At 41.7% G+C, this 21,399-nt stretch overlaps 1 protein-coding gene across 1 annotated transcript; it reads left to right on the top strand.

The window, feature by feature from the left end:
• The first annotated feature begins 1,596 nt into the window (after positions 1–1,596).
• On the top strand, positions 1,597–20,456 carry klf13 (Kruppel like factor 13). The gene is made up of 2 exons (XM_083763496.1): positions 1,597–2,483; positions 14,388–20,456. The coding sequence occupies exons 1-2, from the start codon at positions 2,045–2,047 to the stop codon at positions 14,699–14,701; spliced, it is 753 nt and encodes a 250-aa protein (XP_083619622.1). The 5' UTR covers positions 1,597–2,044; the 3' UTR covers positions 14,702–20,456.
• Positions 20,457–21,399: the final 943 nt, after the last annotated feature.

Here is a 21,399-nt window from a genome sequence, read left to right as displayed (position 1 = left end):
TTCACACTGATCGGCAGATATCAAACATGAGTTACTATAAACCATAAAAATGTTTATCATAAAATATACAAAAATAATGAAGACAAGTGGGCATATGTTCTCAGGAGGAAAAAAAATGGTTGTGTGCTATTTCCTTTCTCGCTTCCACTAATATTACCATAGTTACTCTGTTTGAATTTGTGAAGTTGAAAACAAATAGAAAAAGTTGATTGCAATGAGTTTCACTTCAACTCTCTAGATAATTGTGCACGAGTGAATCATCGCTAGGATTTGGAATTTAGTAATTGTGTTATGACAGATGTCTCTTTTATATTGCACAACCTTGGCATCATGTTGACTTGTGGCGTGTGGAGGGAAGTAATGCCCATGGCAGTTGGCTGGGGTCCAGTTGGCATAAGCCGCAGTGTATCGTCAGAAAAGGCCCTTAGTAAAGGTCCATAGTTCACTAAATAGAAACAGTCTTATCTCAGAAATGGACACGCTATTAATGATATATTGACTGCTGGCATACTTCATTCCCTGCATTTGAAAATGGAACATGTTCAAAGAAGCATGTAAATTCAAGTATGTGGTGTATAATCTAATCTGGTCCTGTGGGGTTCACTAAATAACTGAACAGCAACTCAACTCAAATGTATTGTATGTTTGCCCTTAATCAGGACACATTTAACAAAGGAAAACAAAAACGTAATGGGAAAAGAAAGAGAATAAAAAAATCTTAGGAAGGATCACAAAAGAGGGGACCACATTCCCATGGTGGACAGGTGTGCAATAGATAGGTGTCAATTTACAAAACAAAAATAACATAAAACATGAACACTAAAACACTGGAAGATAGTGGGGGGGGGGGGGGTCATCAATTGGATGTAACAAACCCCTTCTGGCTTACACATGTTACTAGTCAGACAGACACAGCACCTTACTTGTATTGCTGGATGTGTGTCAAAGGACAAAAATCTGTCTTTAAACTTTAAACAGGAATTAAAGACACTGTAATGTTAGATATTAAAGTAGCCTAGATATGAGCACTAGTGGAAACAAAAATGTCAATGTGCGTGTGTGTCTCACTCATGCGCGCACGCACGCACACACACACACACACACACACACACACACACACACACACACACACACACACACACACACACACACACACACACACACACACACACACACACACACACACACACACAGACTTGCATAATAAGTCAGTGCCCCACTTTCACTTGGGCTACCCAGTCAAAACATATGGGACACACCACTGTCATCTACAATGACATTCATATGAATCATATAGGAAAACAGTGGATAATTGGGTGGATAATGAATGAAAGAATTAATAAAATATTGAAATTAAAAAATATGTTCACAGGCAAGTTAAGCCATTGTGTTTTTATGGAATTCTTTATAATATAATTGCAGCTCATACTGTCAACAATACAAGAGTGTACATCCAGACATTGTCCTTGCATTTTGCAATGTATTTAAATATGATAAATTACATAAAATTGAGGAAATGTTACAAAAATGTGTAGTAGTCTCCTCCCCACAATTATATGCATCATGACAATTTCACCTTGGCAACCTGTGGGAAACTTTCAAGCGACTGAAGTTTCGGGTGCATTTGGGGACAAACGGTATCCAATGAATGGGCGGCCGCTCTGACGAGCCTGCCAAGCGCTACCGGTCGGCACGCCCCCAGCATGGATACAATCAGCAGCATTAACAGGCGCTCACGAGAGACCGTCAATCTATTGGAGAGTGTGTATTGAAGCCGCGATGGGAGTTATGACATCTAAGTTTTTAGGCTTATTGCTACCAGCATCGTTGCACTAAAACAAATAACATTGTTTTTGCGTCTACGTGTTTTTAGACGTTTCTCTTGTAGGATGTTGATTACATTGGAAAGCTGGGTGAGATAAAAAGTCAGTTCTCTGATGAGAGCGACCACCTCAACACCATACAAAGGGAACCACGGAACAAGTACTTTTTACAAGCTTTCTGTTTTTGAATGTCATAAAGAAGCAGGGCTGTTACATACAAAATGGATCACTTTGCAGCAGAGTGCCTTGTTTCAATGTCCAGCCGTGCAATTGTTCACGCTCCTAAAGGGAATAGAGAGATTAAACCAGAAATTGCGTCTGCTCCAAAGAACGGAGAGGAAATTAAAGAGCCTTTGGTAAAAGATAATTCTTCTCTTTTTGTGGTGGCAAGAATTCTGGCGGATTTTAACCAACAGACTCCCAACCATGTTGCCGATCAGGCAAAAATAAAGGAGGAGAGCTTGCCGAACATCACAGATGATGGAAACTCTGCCACACCTACCACCATCTCCGATCCTGCACTCAAACAAAGAGGCAAACGATTGAGAGGTCGAATTGAACCAGAATCACCTCAGAAAAAGCACAAATGCCACTATTCAGGTTGTGAAAAAGTTTATGGCAAATCATCCCACCTCAAAGCCCACCTAAGGACACATACAGGTCAGTCTCACTGGATGTTAATATTTGATGCTGTAAAGATCTCGAATTAGTTTAATAGCCTGCACAACAGTTTGTGAAATTATTCAAAATTAGAATACTACGATTAGGCTACCAAAATGTGTATTTCTTACAGACAATATTATTTAGTCCTGATCGACTATATAGCCTAGCATATAACATTGCATATATGCGTTTTAATCTACAGTATCCACGTATGCACCCAGTATGGAAATCATTAGCGAATAATTAGCGATTAACTGATTTGTGCATTGGCCTTTTAAGTTGGATGTAACTTTGCGAAATACCTTCTAGTGTGGGGGAGGGAGTCAAACACACACAGTGCCACTCCCACTCAAAGAGTATTGTCGCCTCTCCCCTCAGCAACCCATTGCCTCAAATGCCCTATTCTGAATCTGCATTAACATTTAACACTAGGAAGACCGACAGTCTGCAGTGCAAATGCACAACAAAATTGCCTTGTTCCAATTCATCTTTTTTGTTTGGAACTTTGGATAATTAAACAGAATTCTGTTGAGCGCCATAGTACCGAATCATTGTTTATAAACAAAAGGTTCGAAGTAAAAAAAAAAAAAAAAAAAAAAAGGAAGGAAAATATGATGATCGATCGAGGCACTATGTATGCAGAAAGTTTTGGAATCCATATGATAAGTTGTACTGCCGTGTCACAGACGGGGAGAAAATCCAGGATGTCACATTTGACCTTCTGAAGAACTCTTGAATTCGTCCGACATTACAATAGCGCTTTGCATTCCCTATTCCCCAAGATAGTCTACAAAGAGAAAAGAAGAGATGTAATGTTGTAGATCAACCCAAATTGCAGGTTGATAGCAGTTGTGCAGTCGCCTGTCTGCCCAAAGCTCTTTGTTGTGATGTACCACACCCCCGCTAGATAGACTGCCAGCTGATCTGGCCAGCAACAGACTCTGCTAGCTGAGCCCAGACTATAACAACTCATCGCTCTGCTCTATAACTTAACTTTACAGCAGTGATTCTGAACTATTTTAATTTCAAGGAGCCCTTGCTTGTGTTTGAGATGCATTAGGCCACAGGCCACATTTGATATGATATGGTTGTTATTTCTGGGACCCCAATCTGCAGTCTGGGGTCCATTTGGTTCCCTATATACATTATACACTAAATGGTGCGTTTATATAGTGACTTTTATCCAAAGTTCTTTACATAGATTGTGCATTACATTCACACACACATTAATGATACACTGATGGTGGAGGAAACCAACCTGCACATCGGGAGCAATTAGGGGTTCCGGGTTTTGCTCAAGGACACTTCGACACTTACTCTGGGGGAGCCCAGGATGAAACTGGGAACCTTGTGGTTCCTATCCATCCGCTCTACCCCCGAGACACTGTCCACTCTACACTGTCTGTTTTACAGGCCTGTAAGGGTCCATTTGGTTCCTAAATATCAAACATTTAGCAGGGGACACCCTGGAACTCCCACAAGGACCCTTGGGGGTCCCTGGACCCCATGTTGAGAACCAGTAAATCAAAATAATGCACAATTTTAGCTGCTGACTGTCAGAAACACAGCTGTAGGCCTATATGTTTAAGTACGAGTAATCTAGTCTTACCTTTGAAAGCTTACATGATGTATTCCTATTCACTTCACTGTACTTTTTTGGGTCCTATTTTGTTGCTCACTATAAGCCCTGCCTCCACCTCTTGCCTACATAGCTTTTCTCACTGCTGAATCCTGCCTTGTGATTGGTTTGTGTGAATAATGACTGTGTTTCTGCTTATATTTGGGTAATGAGAGAATGTGGGTCATCTGAGTTCAGCCGTCTTGGCTCAGCCAAGCTGCAGCGTTCCAGTCAGCAGTCAGCGTGCTGCAGCCTCTACTAGCAGAGTCAAGAGCGAATGGATCTATGGATCCTTGCCCAGCTCCAACCAAACACCACTATCTAATTGATGGGGAACACTGTTACAGACACAATTTAAACACAGAGCCAGAGAGCTAGCTGCTGTCCTCACTTGACCCTGTAACACCCCAAAGCCCCAGTTTTGAAACTCCTCTATATATAATTTGACAGGAACTGGAAACTGAATGCATCTTGGCAATGTGTGTGTAATGTATACAATTATAATAGGGTATTCTGATTTGGATCTCCTATATTCAGGGCAGAAGCTTAAGCATATCATACAAGGTTTCTCCAAACTATGGAAGGGTTACAGTATTATATATTTTATGGTCTTGCTTTTATTTTTAGTCTCCTTGTTGCACATTGCATGCTTTCTAACATTCTTATAGCCTACATGTGCTATGCCAGTACACCACTACTGTCAATATAGGCCTATATATATATTACTATCAAAGGTTGAAAACGGAAATGATTAAATGGAAGAATATCATTTCCATTATCTATTACAGTGCTACTCATCCTTAACCCCTGCTTAATGTATCTGTGCCTGTCATGGTCATACCAATAAAAATATGAAGTTATTTTCATTGTTTTGAAAAAGATTCTATAGGTATTGTTTGTTCCAAGAGAAAGTGATGTGGCCTGATGTCAGCTGAGTTTTAACCACTTACTTATCACCTGTGATAATCTGTTCAATATGTTCTCTTCACATCTTGTGAATGAAGCCTCATTTTAACTTATCAATCACAATGTTTGTTGTTCATTGAGGTTTGGCCTTATAGATGGAAACTGTGTTTCCTTAATTTTTAGACTAGTCCTGTTGTCTGTTACAAAATAAAATTGTAAACGTTTCAAAATAGCTTTTAGCTTGCGGCTCTTGGAATTTTGCAGAGTGCCCCCTGAGCCATCTTAACTTGAGTAGCCCTGATCTATTACATCATATTACGCATCTTTCATTTTTGCTCAGATAATTGTAGTACCATCACAACACCTGGCCACTTTTTGGCTACAAAATATTTTGTCTTCACTTACACACCACACATAGACAGACACTGTGTTAAATATTTGATTAATGTCAACCCTCCTCCTGATAATATTCACAGTTTGTGTGATTGCTCACCTCGTGGCATTCATTGCAAGCCATGCCAGACTAGTTTGGTAATGTAGTTTCATATCATTAGTTAGTTGTACGACCTCCTCCTAATCAGAGTGGTTATTATAGTACACCTAACTATGTGCAGGCTTAATGTATGATTTATCTTGTGTCATGATAAAGTGCCTGATCAAAAAGTATATTTGCCTGATCAAATCGTGTATTTGATCAGGTACTATACTCCAAAGATGGTTGATCAAGGTACAGTGTGAGAGGTACAGGTAGCAGAGTACAGAATATACTGTGTATTGGTCATTATACCACATTGAGCATGAGTTTGGGGAATCCACAGCACATATGAGTCTAATGTTGCCATGACAGCTTTGTCCGAGGTGGAGAATACATGTACTAAATGTGGAAAAAACAACAAAATGTTGTCTAAAGCACTACTTAGCACAGTGCAACAGGCATTCAAATTCTGGTTGTTTCTCAAGCCTAATTTATGTTTTTGTCGCATGGAGGTATCACTCACTGAATATAACCGATTTCCAAGCTGCATTGTTTTCCTAGCTATAATTATTGTTATTTTCAGCGAGTATAAATTAGACGTAACTGAGTTTTAGCTATACCATAGCATCAGTGAATTAGTCTTTTCCTAACCATTGTCAGCAGAAGAATAACTATGGTCAGACCAGTTTAGTTGTGTAGAGGGATCTCTCTGTGAAGCCTCATTATGTGCTCTGGTCATGTCATGCAAACTGCCATCTCCAGCAAAGAGATGGCCCCTGACGAGCTCATTACAAGTCATGTCTTCTTGATAAAGAACAGCTCGAGCGTCCTCGCTCCACACAGCTGGGCCTCACAAAAGGCCATCTTAGCAAAAGTACAAGGGCATGACAAAACTGAACCACCAGAGTAGAACGGGGAGGACATATCCCTCAAAGACAAAGAGACTAATGACATATTTTACAGTTCGTTTGACTTTTTGTTTGGGTCCATTCTTTTGTGTTCTATTGGGGGGTACCTCTGGTATTGTAGGGATGGTATTGTGGAACAGTCATACAGTACAGAGGCCCCTAGTTGTCCTCAAAAGTAACCAGCCCCACCTGGTAGCTCTTTCACAGTTGCACTGCTATTTAGACTCAATTATACACCATGCATTCCTTCTATTTTTAGTCAAACAACTGCACGTACGTTTGAGTAACTTCTTTTCTTTTGCCATTAAATCATCCTGAATTCCACATGGAAAATGAAGTGCGTATGTGTGTAGTTATGCATACTGTATATTTGCCAGTAGCTTTATTTTTGGTACACAGTAAAAATCTGTGTACAGTATGTCCTGCTACACTGCATACAGTGTTTCTGTTTGGTTATTGGTGGTGATGAGGGTGGAGGATGGGGTTTTTCCCGCTCTTCCTCCGGTCTGACCTTGGATCAGTGATGGGTAACCGTTCCACTGGGGCACAAGAGGTCAGTCTGTCTACCCTCCACACAGCAGGATTTCCACCCTCCCTCCCCTCCCAGCAAAGCCACGTTTCCACCAGACCTTGCATGAAATGACTGTTTGACATCTAGGAGCTGTTAAATGGAGCGTTTCCTAATTCTGGTGATGAGAGAGTTAAAATACTGGGGTGTATCCATCGGTGGGAATGTTCCTGTGTTTTATCCCCCAGGATCACGATGATCTGTCATCATCAGATTATGTTTTCCTCCAAAAGGGGACATTGTGAATTAAATCTTGTTGGTCCATGAGGCACACAGGTCACTTCACATGTACGTCCAATGGAAACAAGGTATTAGCTAAATCTACTTGATCCCTGGGATGTAAATAAAACCAAAGCGAGGCTACCATCTTGCCTGTTCTAATCCTCTGGGTCAGTGCTACTGCTGCTTTTTTCTCTGTAGTCCTAGACATGCGTGTAATGTCTTCTCCATATCCCAGAAGTGTGGTTATGAACTTGCGTATGTATTATGCACTGTGTGTGTATTATTCGAACATGTACAGTATGTCGTGTCACGCATGAAGCTGATGATCTCAGCATACAGCCACATAGAGTTTTGTACCGAAGCGGTGATCAAGTATAGGCATTCAAAATAATACAAGACCTCTCACACAGGCTGTGGGATTGCCGTGCTGTTTCTAATGGCCCACAGAGCTCATGTATTCTTTATTTCGTTTTGCAATAGTTCTATAAAAGCCACACTTTGTGTGTCTTTTGACCCAGCCCCTCCCGCTGTTCTCTAGCCTGCTCTAATGCAAATCAAAATAGGGGTTGAAGCCTCTTGTGTTCCTGGCCGAAGCCTGTGTCAAGTCAGGGTGTCGATTACCATGGGCAGGAAGAGAGGGATATAGGACGGGTGGAAAGCTGTATTTTTCCCCACTGTAGAAAAAAAACAGCCAACTGCATCTCTCACGCAACAGCCAGGATCCACAATACAAAGCCCACCAGAGAGTGTACGGTGTGATATGTGGGGGTAGGGCAAGAGGCCGAGATGTTTACACTGTCATTGCTTTCCATTGAAGTAGGTCATTTATTCAGCTGCATCTGCAGCCAATCTGATTAATGTGTGAAGGGCTGCACCTCCACACCTCTGTCAGCCCTGCACCAACAAGGACCCCATTTGAGATTTCAGAGTTGGACTCAAATGAGTGTCCATGGCTTGGATAAATCGGCAAATGGCAGATCTCGGTCACGTATGCACCAGGGTTAGAGTGTGGTCGTCAGAGGGAGGTGGGGAGTAGTATTTGGTGGAGCATATGGGGCGAAGCCTTGGGTGGGGGAAGGGACCATAACATTTTCTCCCCAAGATATGAAAATATTTCTCTACTTTAGGAGCATCCGATAAGATGTTGTGTAGTGGGCTGCTGCGCTGCATGAAGTTTGTGGCTTGTATCTCCTCATGGTGAGGCCTTTCAGGACCTGGTAGGGCTGTGGCTCTTTGTTTGAAAAACCTTTTCAAACAATCTCCTGTGAGCTATTGACCACGCGTATATCTATTCTACGTCCGAGCATAGACATGGCAACGCCCCGTCTGATGCGAGGTTACTCCTTGGTGGGAAATAAATAAATAATACAAGTACGATATAATACAAGAGAATGACAGCTTGGCACGCACAACAGTAACTTTTATTTTTGTAGAAGAGGCAAACTAATATTCTTTATGTCGTTTATTTACATACATTAAATAAATGTAATCAAAGCAAACGACATAAACAATATTAGTTTGCCTCTTATACAAAAATTAAAGTTACAAGTTACTGTCGCGCGTGCCAAGCTGACATTCTCTTGTACTTACTGTATTGTTTCCCACCAGCCAGTGCAGCCACCACAGAGTAACCTCACGTCTCGGAGGACAGTCTGGTGAGACCATGGGGGCTAGACGGGCAGTGTCGGTAGGCCAATCAGAGGCAGGTGGGGCGTTACCATGTCTATGCTCGGATGTAGAATAGATATACACACATGCAGACTTTGGCCAGATCTTGCCAGCAAGGTGGTAACTAGTTGCAATTACCCATTGCCAGCCCATACACCGCCCAAACAGAAAAGTCATATATGATTGTATTAAATTACATCAAACTCACCAACATTGCAGCTGTATGAGAAGCTTGAATTATCCTCTTCCTTTCTGTAAAGTATTTTTTTCATAAAAATCTACCGTAGATATGTTATGACTATGAGCTACTTCCTGTCAAGAAATTCCGTGCAGGTGATTTTTGGACTCCCTATGTGTGTGGCTGGGTGGCTGCCTGGGTCTGAGCACGAAAATAGCATGGTTGTTTTTCACCACCTGTGTGCAACCTAACACACACAAACACACATGCACATATTATGCACTGTATATATGATGATTTCGGGTGTGACAGTACAGTACAGTACAGTACAGTACAGTACAGTACAGTACAGTACAGTACAGTACAGTACAGGGACCTCCACATGGTAACTGTCATTTCTCAACCGTTTCGGACGTGTGGCGGCTCTCCGGAATCGGCCCAGCCCCCTGGGCCCGTTCCTGGGGGTCTGGAACTTCCGGGGACCCCCACACAGAGTTGCACCACTCACTTCACACGGGTGTGATTCTTTTCTGAAAAAAGTGCACATATATTTGCACATAATGCAGGAGGTTGCTTTATTATATATCACCTGCAAGGAAGTAGCTCCTAACATAGGACTGGGGTTGCAAATTAGCCTTGGCTACAAACCCATATACATTGCAACGGTTTCATGTTTTTTGTATTGTCCCTGTCAAACAAACGTATAAATAAATAAATATTATCTACGGTGGATATTTATGAAACAAACACTTTGCCGATAGAGGATAATTCAAGCTTTTCATACAACTACAATGTTGGTGTGTTTGATGTCGTCAGATTCTGTTTGGAAGTATGGGCTGTCAATGGGAAATTGCAGCTAGTTACCACCTTGCTGGCAAGATGGTGTGCATTATGGTCAATATAGCGTCAGATCTCAATCAACTAAATGAGCTGGGAGTGTGCTGTGTGAAGCAGAGTAATGGATGATAGGATGTCCCTTTTCCCACCTGCGTGTGCCAGTGTTCCTGCATGCATTGCATGAATGCTGTGAACACCCAATAATGGAGGAATGGCTGCAGCTGTCTCCATGTCCTTACCAGGGTTAAAAAGATTAGACAACCGCCTGCAACACAACAAGGCTTCAGGTCATTTTACCTTGCACTCAAGGCTAAGAGAGATGGCCCACTTAAACTAATTGACGAAATACTGATGAGCTGGTCAATGCATTCTCGCCCCCAAAGAGTTAAAAGAGATGAAGTAATGTATGGCTGAGCGGTCTGCAGGAATCAGACTGTCGCCCTCGAGCCCATGTGTAAGGCTCTCTGGGTGAATGTCAATAGCCCTTTGCATTGTAGACCAGGGGGAGTGAGTTACGGTCAGCACACACAGCCCATCTGATTGTAATGCATTACGGGAGTGCCTCTCCTGCTGCGTGCAAGGCTGCTGCTATTGTTCACAACCTGACAGCCATATAGGCTCACAAGGGGAGACATGCTATTCAATGGCAAGTGAGGTCCTCTCAATAAAGACAAAATATGATAATAGATTTATAGGGTCATGACAAGCCCATGCTAGTCCTTAAGCAGCACCTGACACACCTGACAACAGCTTCTTTGTTAGTTGTGCAAAGGTTACTTATTCTAAAACAAATTTGAATCAAAACTCTGATGATGGAAGTTTTGATGGAGTGACTTCACTGTAAAAAGACACGACTCCCACAGAGTAAATTCTTCATAATATATGAACATCCACACAAACAACTCTCATCTTTGATATGTATTTAAAAACAAGCCGACCCCCCCGACCACACATTCATTCAAGCCTTTGTTATTTTTGCTCAAACAGGGGCTGTGTTTTGTACATGTTAAAGCTGTCTAGTGTCTACAATGATAAAAGACACACGCACGGCAAGCCATAATATGTATTTATTCTTTGCCACACATGTGTTTGTGTTTATGTCCCTGTGGCATGCAATAACGTGTGTGAAGGGAGAGGCTTGATAGAGACAGAGAAGGGTGGGAACTTAACCCTGTCCTATCACAAATCCAGTTCCTGCCTGCCAATAGTGATGCCATCGAGGAAAGCCTGCGCAAGTGGCCATGTTCAAGAGTTTTGATCTTACCAAGAGTGAAGCTGTCATGCTTGGTTGTCTGGTGGCAGGGTGGACAGGCTGGCTCCTGCTTGGCTTTAAGCCACAGTGGATCATAAACATGCAAGTAAATTACAGGCTTTCTGATGAGCCCTGCCACTCCACTTATAGCAGTGTGCCTCCTCTGCTCTTGTGTGTGAGAGTTTGCCCAACGGCTGAGGAAACGTCAGGAATGTTATCTGCTCTGGTTTGAAGCGCTGGTAGCTTGTTGAAGCAGGTGACATGGAGGCAGAGCCCACTGGTGCTCACGTCAAACAGTGATTTCATCTTGTGTCTGCACACAGTGTCCTGTGCGCCCCAGAGATCTACCCAGATTCCATTATTCTTAAACATTTCTACAGAAGCCCAGGGAGTTCAGGTGGGACTGTGTGTGTGTGTGTGTGTGTGTGTGTGTGTGTGGAAGATGGACAAAGAGGCTCTGAGCAGTTTATTTAGTGACCTATAGGCCCCAGAGGGAACAGTTGTATAACCGGAGTATCTGTGACATAATCATATTGCCTCGGAGGGGAGATGCTAGCGTTTAGTAGAGGTACAGTTTGTGTGCATGATGTAACTTGCACTATGGGGTAACTGGGTCACTGTGTTCGTTAAGAGAAAAGCTAGCTTCCCTAATTATACCAACCGTATCTCTCTCTCTCTCTCTCTCTCTCTCTCTCTCTCTCTCTCTCATTTACTCATTCTGAGAAAGACAGACCACACGCTGTAGATGTGGAATTCTGCCAGGGCTACCCCAGCCAATGGCGGGCCCTGCTGTCACAGTAGCTACGGTGCCACCGCACGCCAGGATCGCTGCGTAACAGGACGGGAAGGAGAGAGAGGCGCGTGGGAGTGGCTGACTCCGTTTTCTCCTTTTTTCATAGATATGCTGAATGCCATGTGTAAATGTATGCAAGTGTGACAATCTCCCAGTACTGACGTGTGCTGTGGACCCTATCATCATATCCTCCACGGGATCAAGATGTTTCCCTGTTGTTGCCAACTTGCCATGAATTATTTTTTACCGCCCTCGACGACGGCAGTTCAGCGAGTTGCCAGTGTACACCTCATGGTATCCACTGTCACTGCATTACTGTATCAGGACAGTTAGACTGGATATCTCAGCCTAGCTCTCTGGTGTCTGGTCAAATATTGATGCTGTTGGATCTGTTACACTGGTGGTTGATGAACTTTAAGTTGCCTGCCAGATCATAGCTTCGCTCCTTAGCCTATAATTCAATCTGCAGTGCCAGGTGGCACCTTTACTCGTGTTAAGTCTTGTTGAGCCTGGCGTTTTACGTTTAGAGCAGGAGGAGGGGCCTTAAAGCCAGTGAAGTTTGAGGTTCCCGGCCTTTCTGACAAGCAATCTAATGTTTTTGTATGGTATATGCAATGAGGAGGGTTTGATCCAGGAAGTCCAGAGTCAAACAAGCATGACCTCTTTTATATACATACAACATATCTTTGTGTGGGAAACATTACTTGAACTGTGTGTTCCTCATGTGTGTGTTTACTCTGGGAGAAGAACAGGAACAGCACAACAGTGTGGCTGGAAATTCTTCGCGTGAGATCGGAGGTGTTTTTGATGCTAGTGTGCAAAATAACAATGTGAGGACGGCATGTATGTATTAGCATTTGTCTGTATGCATTGAAGTGAAGGGAGACAGCAGAAGTTACAGTGGGCGGGGCAGACAGAGTTTGTCTGGGTCCGAGGTGAGGCGTCTGGAACTCAAGACTGAACTGTCTAGACTTGTTCTGTCTGTCTGAATGTTTTGTAACCATGCAATGTAGGGGAGAGGCTGGGGCTGATGGCACACACCGACTTCTTGTTTATGAGGCATGTTGGCATCAGGTATCATAGAAGCTTTTTTGATGCTGAACAGCCCTGTTTCCATTGTGGCCCTGTGGGAAACCACAGAACAAAGATAGCATTTGGTGAACTGCTCTTATGCACTCATTTGTCATGCTGGTTTATAAACAGTCATGCGATGTAGGGTCTCTCTCCCTTTTCATATACGCCGTGGTTAGTTTTGCACATAATGAGTGAGCTTGCTAGCTTTCTGAAGCCCCATAACATTAAAAGAGTATGCCCTGCCTTTGTATAGAACTGCTAGGTCACGCTGGTAAAATTAGAACGCGGGTCCTGCTATTGTCAGGCAGAAAATCACTGAAACGGAACTAAAGGGAATACTGCATTAGCTATACTGTCCAGCGCATGCAGAGCACTGTATGCAGACTCCATATTACACACTGTTGCCACATCAGAATGGAAGAAAACCACACCAAGATATATTGTACCATCTGGTTTTGGGTAGATTTGTGTCAAAGCCCACTTTTATTGCCCCTGGAGGGGGAAGGGTATAATTTACCACGCACAGAGTCACAGATAGTTGTATGGTGGAAAATGGGCTGGGAAACCATTCTGAACATCATTAGCATATGGAGCTTAGCTAATTAAACTTATGTGCATCTGCCTCTGCAACATGGGGCCAATCTAGAGGTGATTTTTCCCAATCCTTTTGTATCACTGTCTCAAAAATACTATAAAAGTATGTGCTGTAGTAGTGCTACCACCACTGCCTTTTTCTTCCATTTCAGTGCATATACTGTACACCAAATATTATCACGTGGTATGAAAAGAAAAATACTGTGTTCATTATCCAGTTTGACTGGAAACTCTTGTTTGTTTCCAGCAAAGTTCTTCCAGAAGCACAGAGGGAAAAGCAGATGTTCCAGCAGGTCAGCTCAGCTGTAAAAAGGAAGTAGCATTGTTGTTGAAGCTGTAGTTAACCATACTTCGTTGTACAACAAAAATAGTGAAAATACTCAAAATAGCTGATATATAAGCTGGGTGTGTTAAGGAAAAAAACATTTCCTATAATGCCCAAGATAGGGTCACCTTGTCTTCACTTTTAGGGTCTGAGGAGCTACATGAGCTGTCAAAAAATGTTGGTGGCTTTGGTGACACAGATTGGGAGGACAGCCCAGTTACATTTGTTCTGTTTCTGTGTAGGTGTCTTCTAGTAAAGTGTAACAGCGTGCCGTCTATGACTTGTCGAAAAAATCATCACTCATTGGTGCTTTGATGAGCAGCTTGTGACAGTTTAAGCACAAGTTGCAATAAAAAGTATGCAGAAACATTTGACACACTTTATTTAAGTAGTCTTGAGACCTTAATCTGTATAAACTTAAGCACCTTGTGTTGCTGTTAGGTAAAATACTGAGAGTTGTCTCCTTCTGTTGTTGCACTGCAGGAGAGCGGCCTTTCCCGTGCACCTGGCCCGACTGCAGCAAGAAGTTTGCCCGTTCTGACGAGCTGGCACGCCACTACCGCACACACACCGGGGAAAAGAAATTCGGCTGCCCGCTTTGTGACAAGCGCTTCATGCGGAGTGACCACCTGATGAAACATGCCCGCCGCCATTCAGATTTCCAGCCTGGCATGCTGAAGAGGCCTCACAGTGGCAGTGGCAGCGTCATGCGCCCCGGATCTCTCAGCGACTACAGCCGGTCTGATGCGTCCAGTCCCACCATCAGTCCAACCCTCAGTCCAGCCAACTCGCCTTAATGAACTGTAACCCGGTCACACTTTTCTCCTCCAAACCTCCAACATTTACGTTGCAGTCGTCAGCAACACCCCCGCCCCGGCCCTTTTCTTTGCTAATCCTGCGCTTGCTGTGGTGTAGCCTACCTTACTGTACATACCTGCTTATTGTAGTGCAATTACTGGTGTGATCCTAAAAATAAGGTAATGCCTTTCCCAAATGGCAATACATTCTGTACCATGTCTGTATTTTTTAAGCTTCTGACCGTGACTAGTTGTCCATTGTGTTTTCTCTGTTGACTAAACAAGGTTTAGAAAAAACAAACAAACAAAAAACAGACACACTGGCAGTTCTTATCGAATCATTTTTTTTTTATGGGTCAGGAGAAGGGGTACACACACCTCAGGATTGAAGACCGTTGCTTATTTTCTACAGTACCACAGAGTACTTTAGTACCACAGTACTCACTTTGACTGCACAATACAAGCATCACTTTACTCTGAAATTCAACGGGGGTTGAATTTTATGCCCTGCTCAGGGATGGCCTTGTTAGCTTGAAAGAATGAACATGATGAAGAGAAACATAACATATAGCAGCCTTACACTCAACAAGATTTGCACTCTTTCCTTAGTTTTTTTTGTTGGTTTTGTTGTTAGTTATTGCATTCAGTGAAACTAACCGTAGTCATACAGTCATCACAGTTAAACAGTCATACATCCTGGTGTGACAGTAGTTCAGCTGGCATTGGTGGTTCAAATGGAATCGAATTGCTTTGTGTTATTTGAATAGCACACTCCTCACCCCAGTGAACAAAATTCCTGCATCTCTGTTGCAGGCCATGTGATATGCAGCAAACGCTGTGAACATCTTAACTGGGAGGGTAACTGCTGGTATCAGTATACTACGCTGAATAACGTTTTAGATCTAAACGTTTTAATGGATATGGTCAAGTTTTAAAGCAGCTGTTTTTTCCTCCATGTTTTTTCTTTTGGGGGGGGGTTTGTCTAAAAAATGCTATATCATCAGCAAAAGTATTTCATAAAATACCTACAAAAAAGGTACCTCAGTCTGTACAATGTTTATTCCCCTCACAAGCACATAGGAAAACCTACCAAAGACGAGACTGAATGAAAGCCTTTCTATTCACTCTTGTGAGCCAGCCTTCATTGAGCCTTGGGGCTGGTGCTTGGCACTATCGCAGGTAGCGCCAGACGGCCCACTTCCCTCCTCCTGGCCTTTGCCTGGTATGGTCTCCCTAAGGGAAACACCTGCATCCCCCAAGAATCTATTCACAGCCCACAGAGAGGTGTGGCGACATCCCATTACTGGGGAGTCCTCCTTGCCCTTCTGGCTCTACCTGTCCTGCCAGACCTTAACTGAAGTCAAGCCTCAACCCTGCCAAACCACAGACATGAGGCTGGCTGTTCAGCCAGAGGCAAATGTTGGCCACAGTGTTATACAAAACACAGGGCTGGGTTGGGCCGGTACTTGGTGGGGACTCATGAAGTTAACAAAGCGGCTATCTGAGGGAGACAGGAAAGAGAGGGCAGGTCTAGAGGGCCCCTGATAAAGAGACAAGGTTTATCACAGGGTTAGCAGTGCAGAGGAAGAGACGCCCCGTCCCAGACACTCCCTCACCCCCTCCCTATCCAAGTATGTCCCCAGATCAACAGTAGGATGGGTACACACTAGCAATTGAACACTGAGTTCATTTTATTTGCGGAACCATTTGATCTAACCTTTTGGATACCCCTTAGAACTGCAGAGAACAAAGCAGCAGAACTACCTAAAGCAGTATGCTAGCAGTAGTGGTTAATGGCGACATACATTAACCATCTAATTTGGAGTAGGAAGGTGTTCCCACAACAGACCACCACAATCTGATGTTATGTGTCCAACCTCACCCTAAGCACAACGAGAAATCCTGCAACGCCACCACTGCTGGAGTACAGTATCATAATTAATTCACATATTTAAACCAATGACCTGTTCTAAAACGGCTGCTTTTAAACTTCACACTTTGTAACAAGGGGCAGTGGTGGGGGAGGGGGCTTTCAAACTCTTGTAAAAACTTTGGAACCAAAATGAACATATCAGCAAAGTACAGAGCTTGCTAGCATCACTTCCTCCATGCCTGTGAAGCTCAGATGTCCCGTGAGAAAGCTCACTTGTGTTTCTAGACAGACATGCCTCAATAAGTCAGGCCAAAGGCACAGTAAACCTTCCAGGGAAAAGGGCACCACTATCAAAACTGATGTGGCCCGACAGTCTGTGTTATGCATACATTTTCTCTTAATGCTTCAGCATGGTCAGAGCTAGTTTGATCCATGCAGTTCTGTCCTACATAATCCCCCAGACTGTTGCCAAGTTTTAGTGTCTCAATTATGTATCGCATGCCCATTCTACCCCCCTGCCTGGTCAACCGTTCCCTATTATCCTAATGCTTCTTCCTATTTGCATGTTAACAAACTCGTCCTTACTGTGTGTAGAGGGTTCCTCGGGGAGGAAAAGCAGGTGTCAGTTTATGAATGGCAGGCCTTGTCCCTCATTCTCTCCAGTGGGCATCTGTCTTAAAATGTGAGGAAAGCCACACATAATCAGCAGCTTTCATCACATCCTCCAGAGAGAAACCTGCCCCTATTCAGATAAAACGCAGCAGTTGCCTCAATAGACCACATGTAAAGAAGCCTCTGTGTGTGATAAACTCATAACGAGCTTGTCTCTCTTAACTAGTTTCCAGGCTTCAAGATGACACTTTGCATGCCACTGATAAACAGTGCCCAGTGACACAGGTATCCCCTTGATTTTTTTTAAGAAAAAATAATTTCTCAGAATGCTGCTGAGCAGTATGTTTTCTATCCATGAAATCACCGTTGTTGTTTTAACTCAATTGTTGTAGCTCATTATTTTGTATTATTTTTTCTTTTTTACATGCATTAGTCCTAATCTCTTCCCAAGTGTCTCAAAAAACATGTTGCATTAATAATTTTTGTATTCATAATCTGTGCATTTACCTCAGGGTCACCATCAGCAGGGCAGCCATGGGACAGCTTGTGGATCTTTTGTTCTGATATTAGCTACAGCACAGTTAAGCCTGACGCATACTTCATCGTACGATGCAGTATAAATTGGTCATTATTATCTGCCAGCCTTCCTGGTGTTCCTCTGTGCATATAGTCCTCACTGCTGGTCAGTGTCCGAACACACTGGAATCATGGGAGCTCCCGGCTCTCAGTACAGTGCCCGGCTCCTGCCTATGTCATTAACTTCTCACAAACCTACCTTGAATGTCCCCCTAGAAATCCCAAGACACTTTAGGCTAATCTATTTAAAAATATATACATTATTTCTGCTCTACCACACAGTGGATTGATGATGTATAAATTAGCCTTTAGTGTCAATGGATATTAATTTATACTACAGTAGAGTAGACCACACAAAAGGACTCTCATCTGATACTCAAGAGACTGAAAACACATAGGGCTCCATTTTCGTCACTGCTAAACCCCTTATCCCTAAACTTCTTTGCCTTTCCTTTACTATTTTGCAAAAGATTGTTGAATAGTTAAAATGGCCAGTCTACATTGACACGTTGTGAGCTTGTAGATTGGCTATTTTAACTATTAAAAAATGTTTTTCAAAATAGTAAAAACAAAAACAAAAAGCTAAGTAGTTTAGGGATAAGGCGTTTAGCATGGACGGAAATAGAGCCCATAGGCTGTTGATCCCAGGCAATCCATCCTCACTGCACCGTTGACATGCTGGCCTCCCCAGGCCTGATGTCTCCAAACCTTTCTTTCTTTCAAAACTACTTGAATCATTCTCATGAAAGGCCATTGAACAGTTTCATACATGTCAATTTTTACTGTATTTGCTTCTCTTCATATATAACTCAGTTGACTGTAGAATACAGTGTGTATAGTCTCTTTTGTTTTCTTGTACTGTGATTAATTTTTTCATTTATTGTTTTTCTTCAGGTCATTTCAAGAGTTTTTATTTTATTTATCAAACTATTATGGTGGACAATTGTATTTCAAGGCACCATTCTTTAACATTATTGTCATTTTATTTTATATCTTACCCCCCAACAAAGTTTTTCCCTTCTAATCTGCAAAATGCAAAAAGAATGCTCTGTGGATGTAAGATTACAGTCATTCACTGTCACTGATTCTTTAAGTTAGATAGTTAAGTCAGGATTGATGGTAAAAAGGGAAACCTTCTGACCTCTACATAGATCACTTTCATCGTGCGTACCAAATTTAATTGAATGTTTAGCTTATTTTAATATTTTTTGCATAAGGATAGAGACCACAACATTGTGAGTTAGTAATGTAGTCATGAGTTGTTCCTATCTGTTTGTCTCACTTGAAATGTTTGGCATAATATAGTTTCATATTCATACCTGCAAAAAAGCATTCGATCTACCTTTTAGTTATTCTGAAATGTCCATCAACTGACTGAATGTTTGTTGATGTGGTTTATTTTTCAGCATTTTCTTTTAATTTTTATATCATCATCACATATTGTAAGAGACCTGCCGAACGTTTTACATCAAGAAAGTAATCTTTTCAGAATTTTGTATATATATTTTGTCATTTAAAAAATGATAAAGATTTATATTAAATGATTAAGATTTAAATGATTATTTCCCTACTGATGACTGATGTCAATGTCTTTGCTTTGGTCCAAGGGCCAGGAAACATTTCCTAAGTGTTGGACGTAATCTATTAACAACTTTTACTTTTGTTTTGTTTTCTAACCTATATTTAATCAGGTATACCAATTGAGATTAAGAATCTATTTTTCAGTACTGACCTGGCTGAGAATGCAGCCATAAAACAAATTACAAAATGGTAATGCAAGGTTTCAGCAGGACACAAACCGTATACGACACTGATGAAATTACATAAAAGTAATTCAACTGAAAATGTCCTGGTATAAAGAATCATCATTCATGTTCAAAAATACTTAATTACATAATTCATTGATCACACCAACATCTCAGCTTTCTGGTTGATTTATGATGCATTTCAGTGATTGATCACAATGTATGTGCATGATAGATGCATCTCTGTGCCAAAAGCATAGTGGTAATTTCATTAAAACAAACTCTGCGGACATGAAATAGTTACTAAAAAAACATAAAGTTGTAAAGTTTTATAAGTCTGAATTTTCTTCTCTTTTGTTTGTACAGGATTGAATGAAACAACTATTCGCGTATTAGATATGCAAGCATTTTAAGTTATGGTGTTTCTATTCTCCTTTATCTAAACATAATTTTTGATTATCTAGCTTTGTTTTAATTTGTTCTTTGTTATTTAATTGTTGTTTTTTTGCTGTACAATACACACACAATGTATAATGGCTTATTCAATTTCGTGATATAATCTTACAACGAAAGCCCAACCATTCCAAAGGATTGATATAATTGCATTTGCTAAAAATCTGCTGCTTACATCAAACCAATGTATCATGCATTTTTGTAGCGACGTAGCCTATGAATAGTACGCTGTCTTGACTGTGAGGTTTTCCCACATAGTGAGTTGTACATAAGGTACGTTTCTCATTGTCAACTATACGCCGGTTCAATCTGTCCTTTGTAATCTACAGGCTCTTTGGTAGACTACACCCATTCAAATGAACCGCATATATACAGTAATAGCTAAAACAAGAAGATATAGTGTGCAAGATGTCTTCCCTTATCAGAAAGGCCCAATACTTTTAAGATGGTCATAGTTGCTTACAAGACAGATCATGATAGGATAGAGTCGTGTAAAGACAGTGAGGACAAGACAGCCATGATATGATAGAGTGCCGTTGAAAGCAATGAGGGGGGCTCAGTGCACATACTGTACCTCACCTGACACTACAGTTTGAAGTCGTTACCAAAGGTTCAGAAGAGATAAATGAATGTTCGTGCACTGGGTAAAAATGCAGTAACGTTGAGCTCAATGCAGGTCTGACTTCTAGGATTAACTTAGGCCTATCATTTATATGACTTTGTGCAACTGTCTCTCACAGGAAATAAGCATTTTTCAGTGAGTGCCACAGTACAACGAATCGTGTATAAATTAAGCTTACGGTTGTGTTGCTCAGCAGCTGTTATTGATGTGTGAACCATTTATTTTTATTTTTTAATGAAGCAACTTGTTTTATACATTTTAGGCATTTACTGATATGAACTAAACAAGAAGTAGAAAAGACACAAAATAGAATTCTCCGTATCAGTTTGACCTTTTTATTTTATTTTTTCAACCAACCAAAATCACTACGCTGAAGTATTACAGTTGTACAGGTTCTTCTACACACATTCATATGTGCTGGTCTATAGTTGCTCTGCTGTACCTTTTTATGGCATTATTTTTTACATGTTAGACGATATATTGTGACCATGTCCTATGCAAATATGAAAAATAACAGAATTGTTGAATAATGTATGTTGTCATAACTTGTATGCATGAAATAGTGAAGTTTACATTTGGAAATAAATTCATAAAATAAGCAGCCCCACAAGTGTTTATTTGCTGCTTAACCACTCCTGTGATATGTTCTACTGTAAGTTTCGGTAAGCAACGCTGTCGTATAAATTAGGCTTCAGTATCCTTTCCAGACATGCTTCCAACAGTCCATTCAACACTTACAAATCTAGCCAATCTTCCATCATCATTCCAATAAAAACATGCAACTACACACAATTCAGAAACCACGCCTCCCCCCCAT

Source organism: Protomyctophum parallelum, assembly GCF_964188405.1.
Source record: "Protomyctophum parallelum genome assembly, chromosome: 4".
Classification (NCBI taxonomy): Eukaryota; Metazoa; Chordata; class Actinopteri; order Myctophiformes; family Myctophidae; genus Protomyctophum; species Protomyctophum parallelum.
The sequence above is the reverse complement of the archived record's forward strand: the minus strand, read 5'-3'. Positions and strand labels throughout refer to the sequence as shown.

Excerpts from the sequence above, each read along its gene's own strand:
- klf13 (XM_083763496.1), top strand. The coding sequence starts at position 2,045 with ATGGATCACTTTGCAGCAGAGTGCCTTGTTTCAATGTCCAGCCGTGCA. Across the intron at positions 2,484-14,387 it reads CCACCTAAGGACACATACAG|GAGAGCGGCCTTTCCCGTGC; the intron begins GTCAGTCTCACT and ends GTTGCACTGCAG.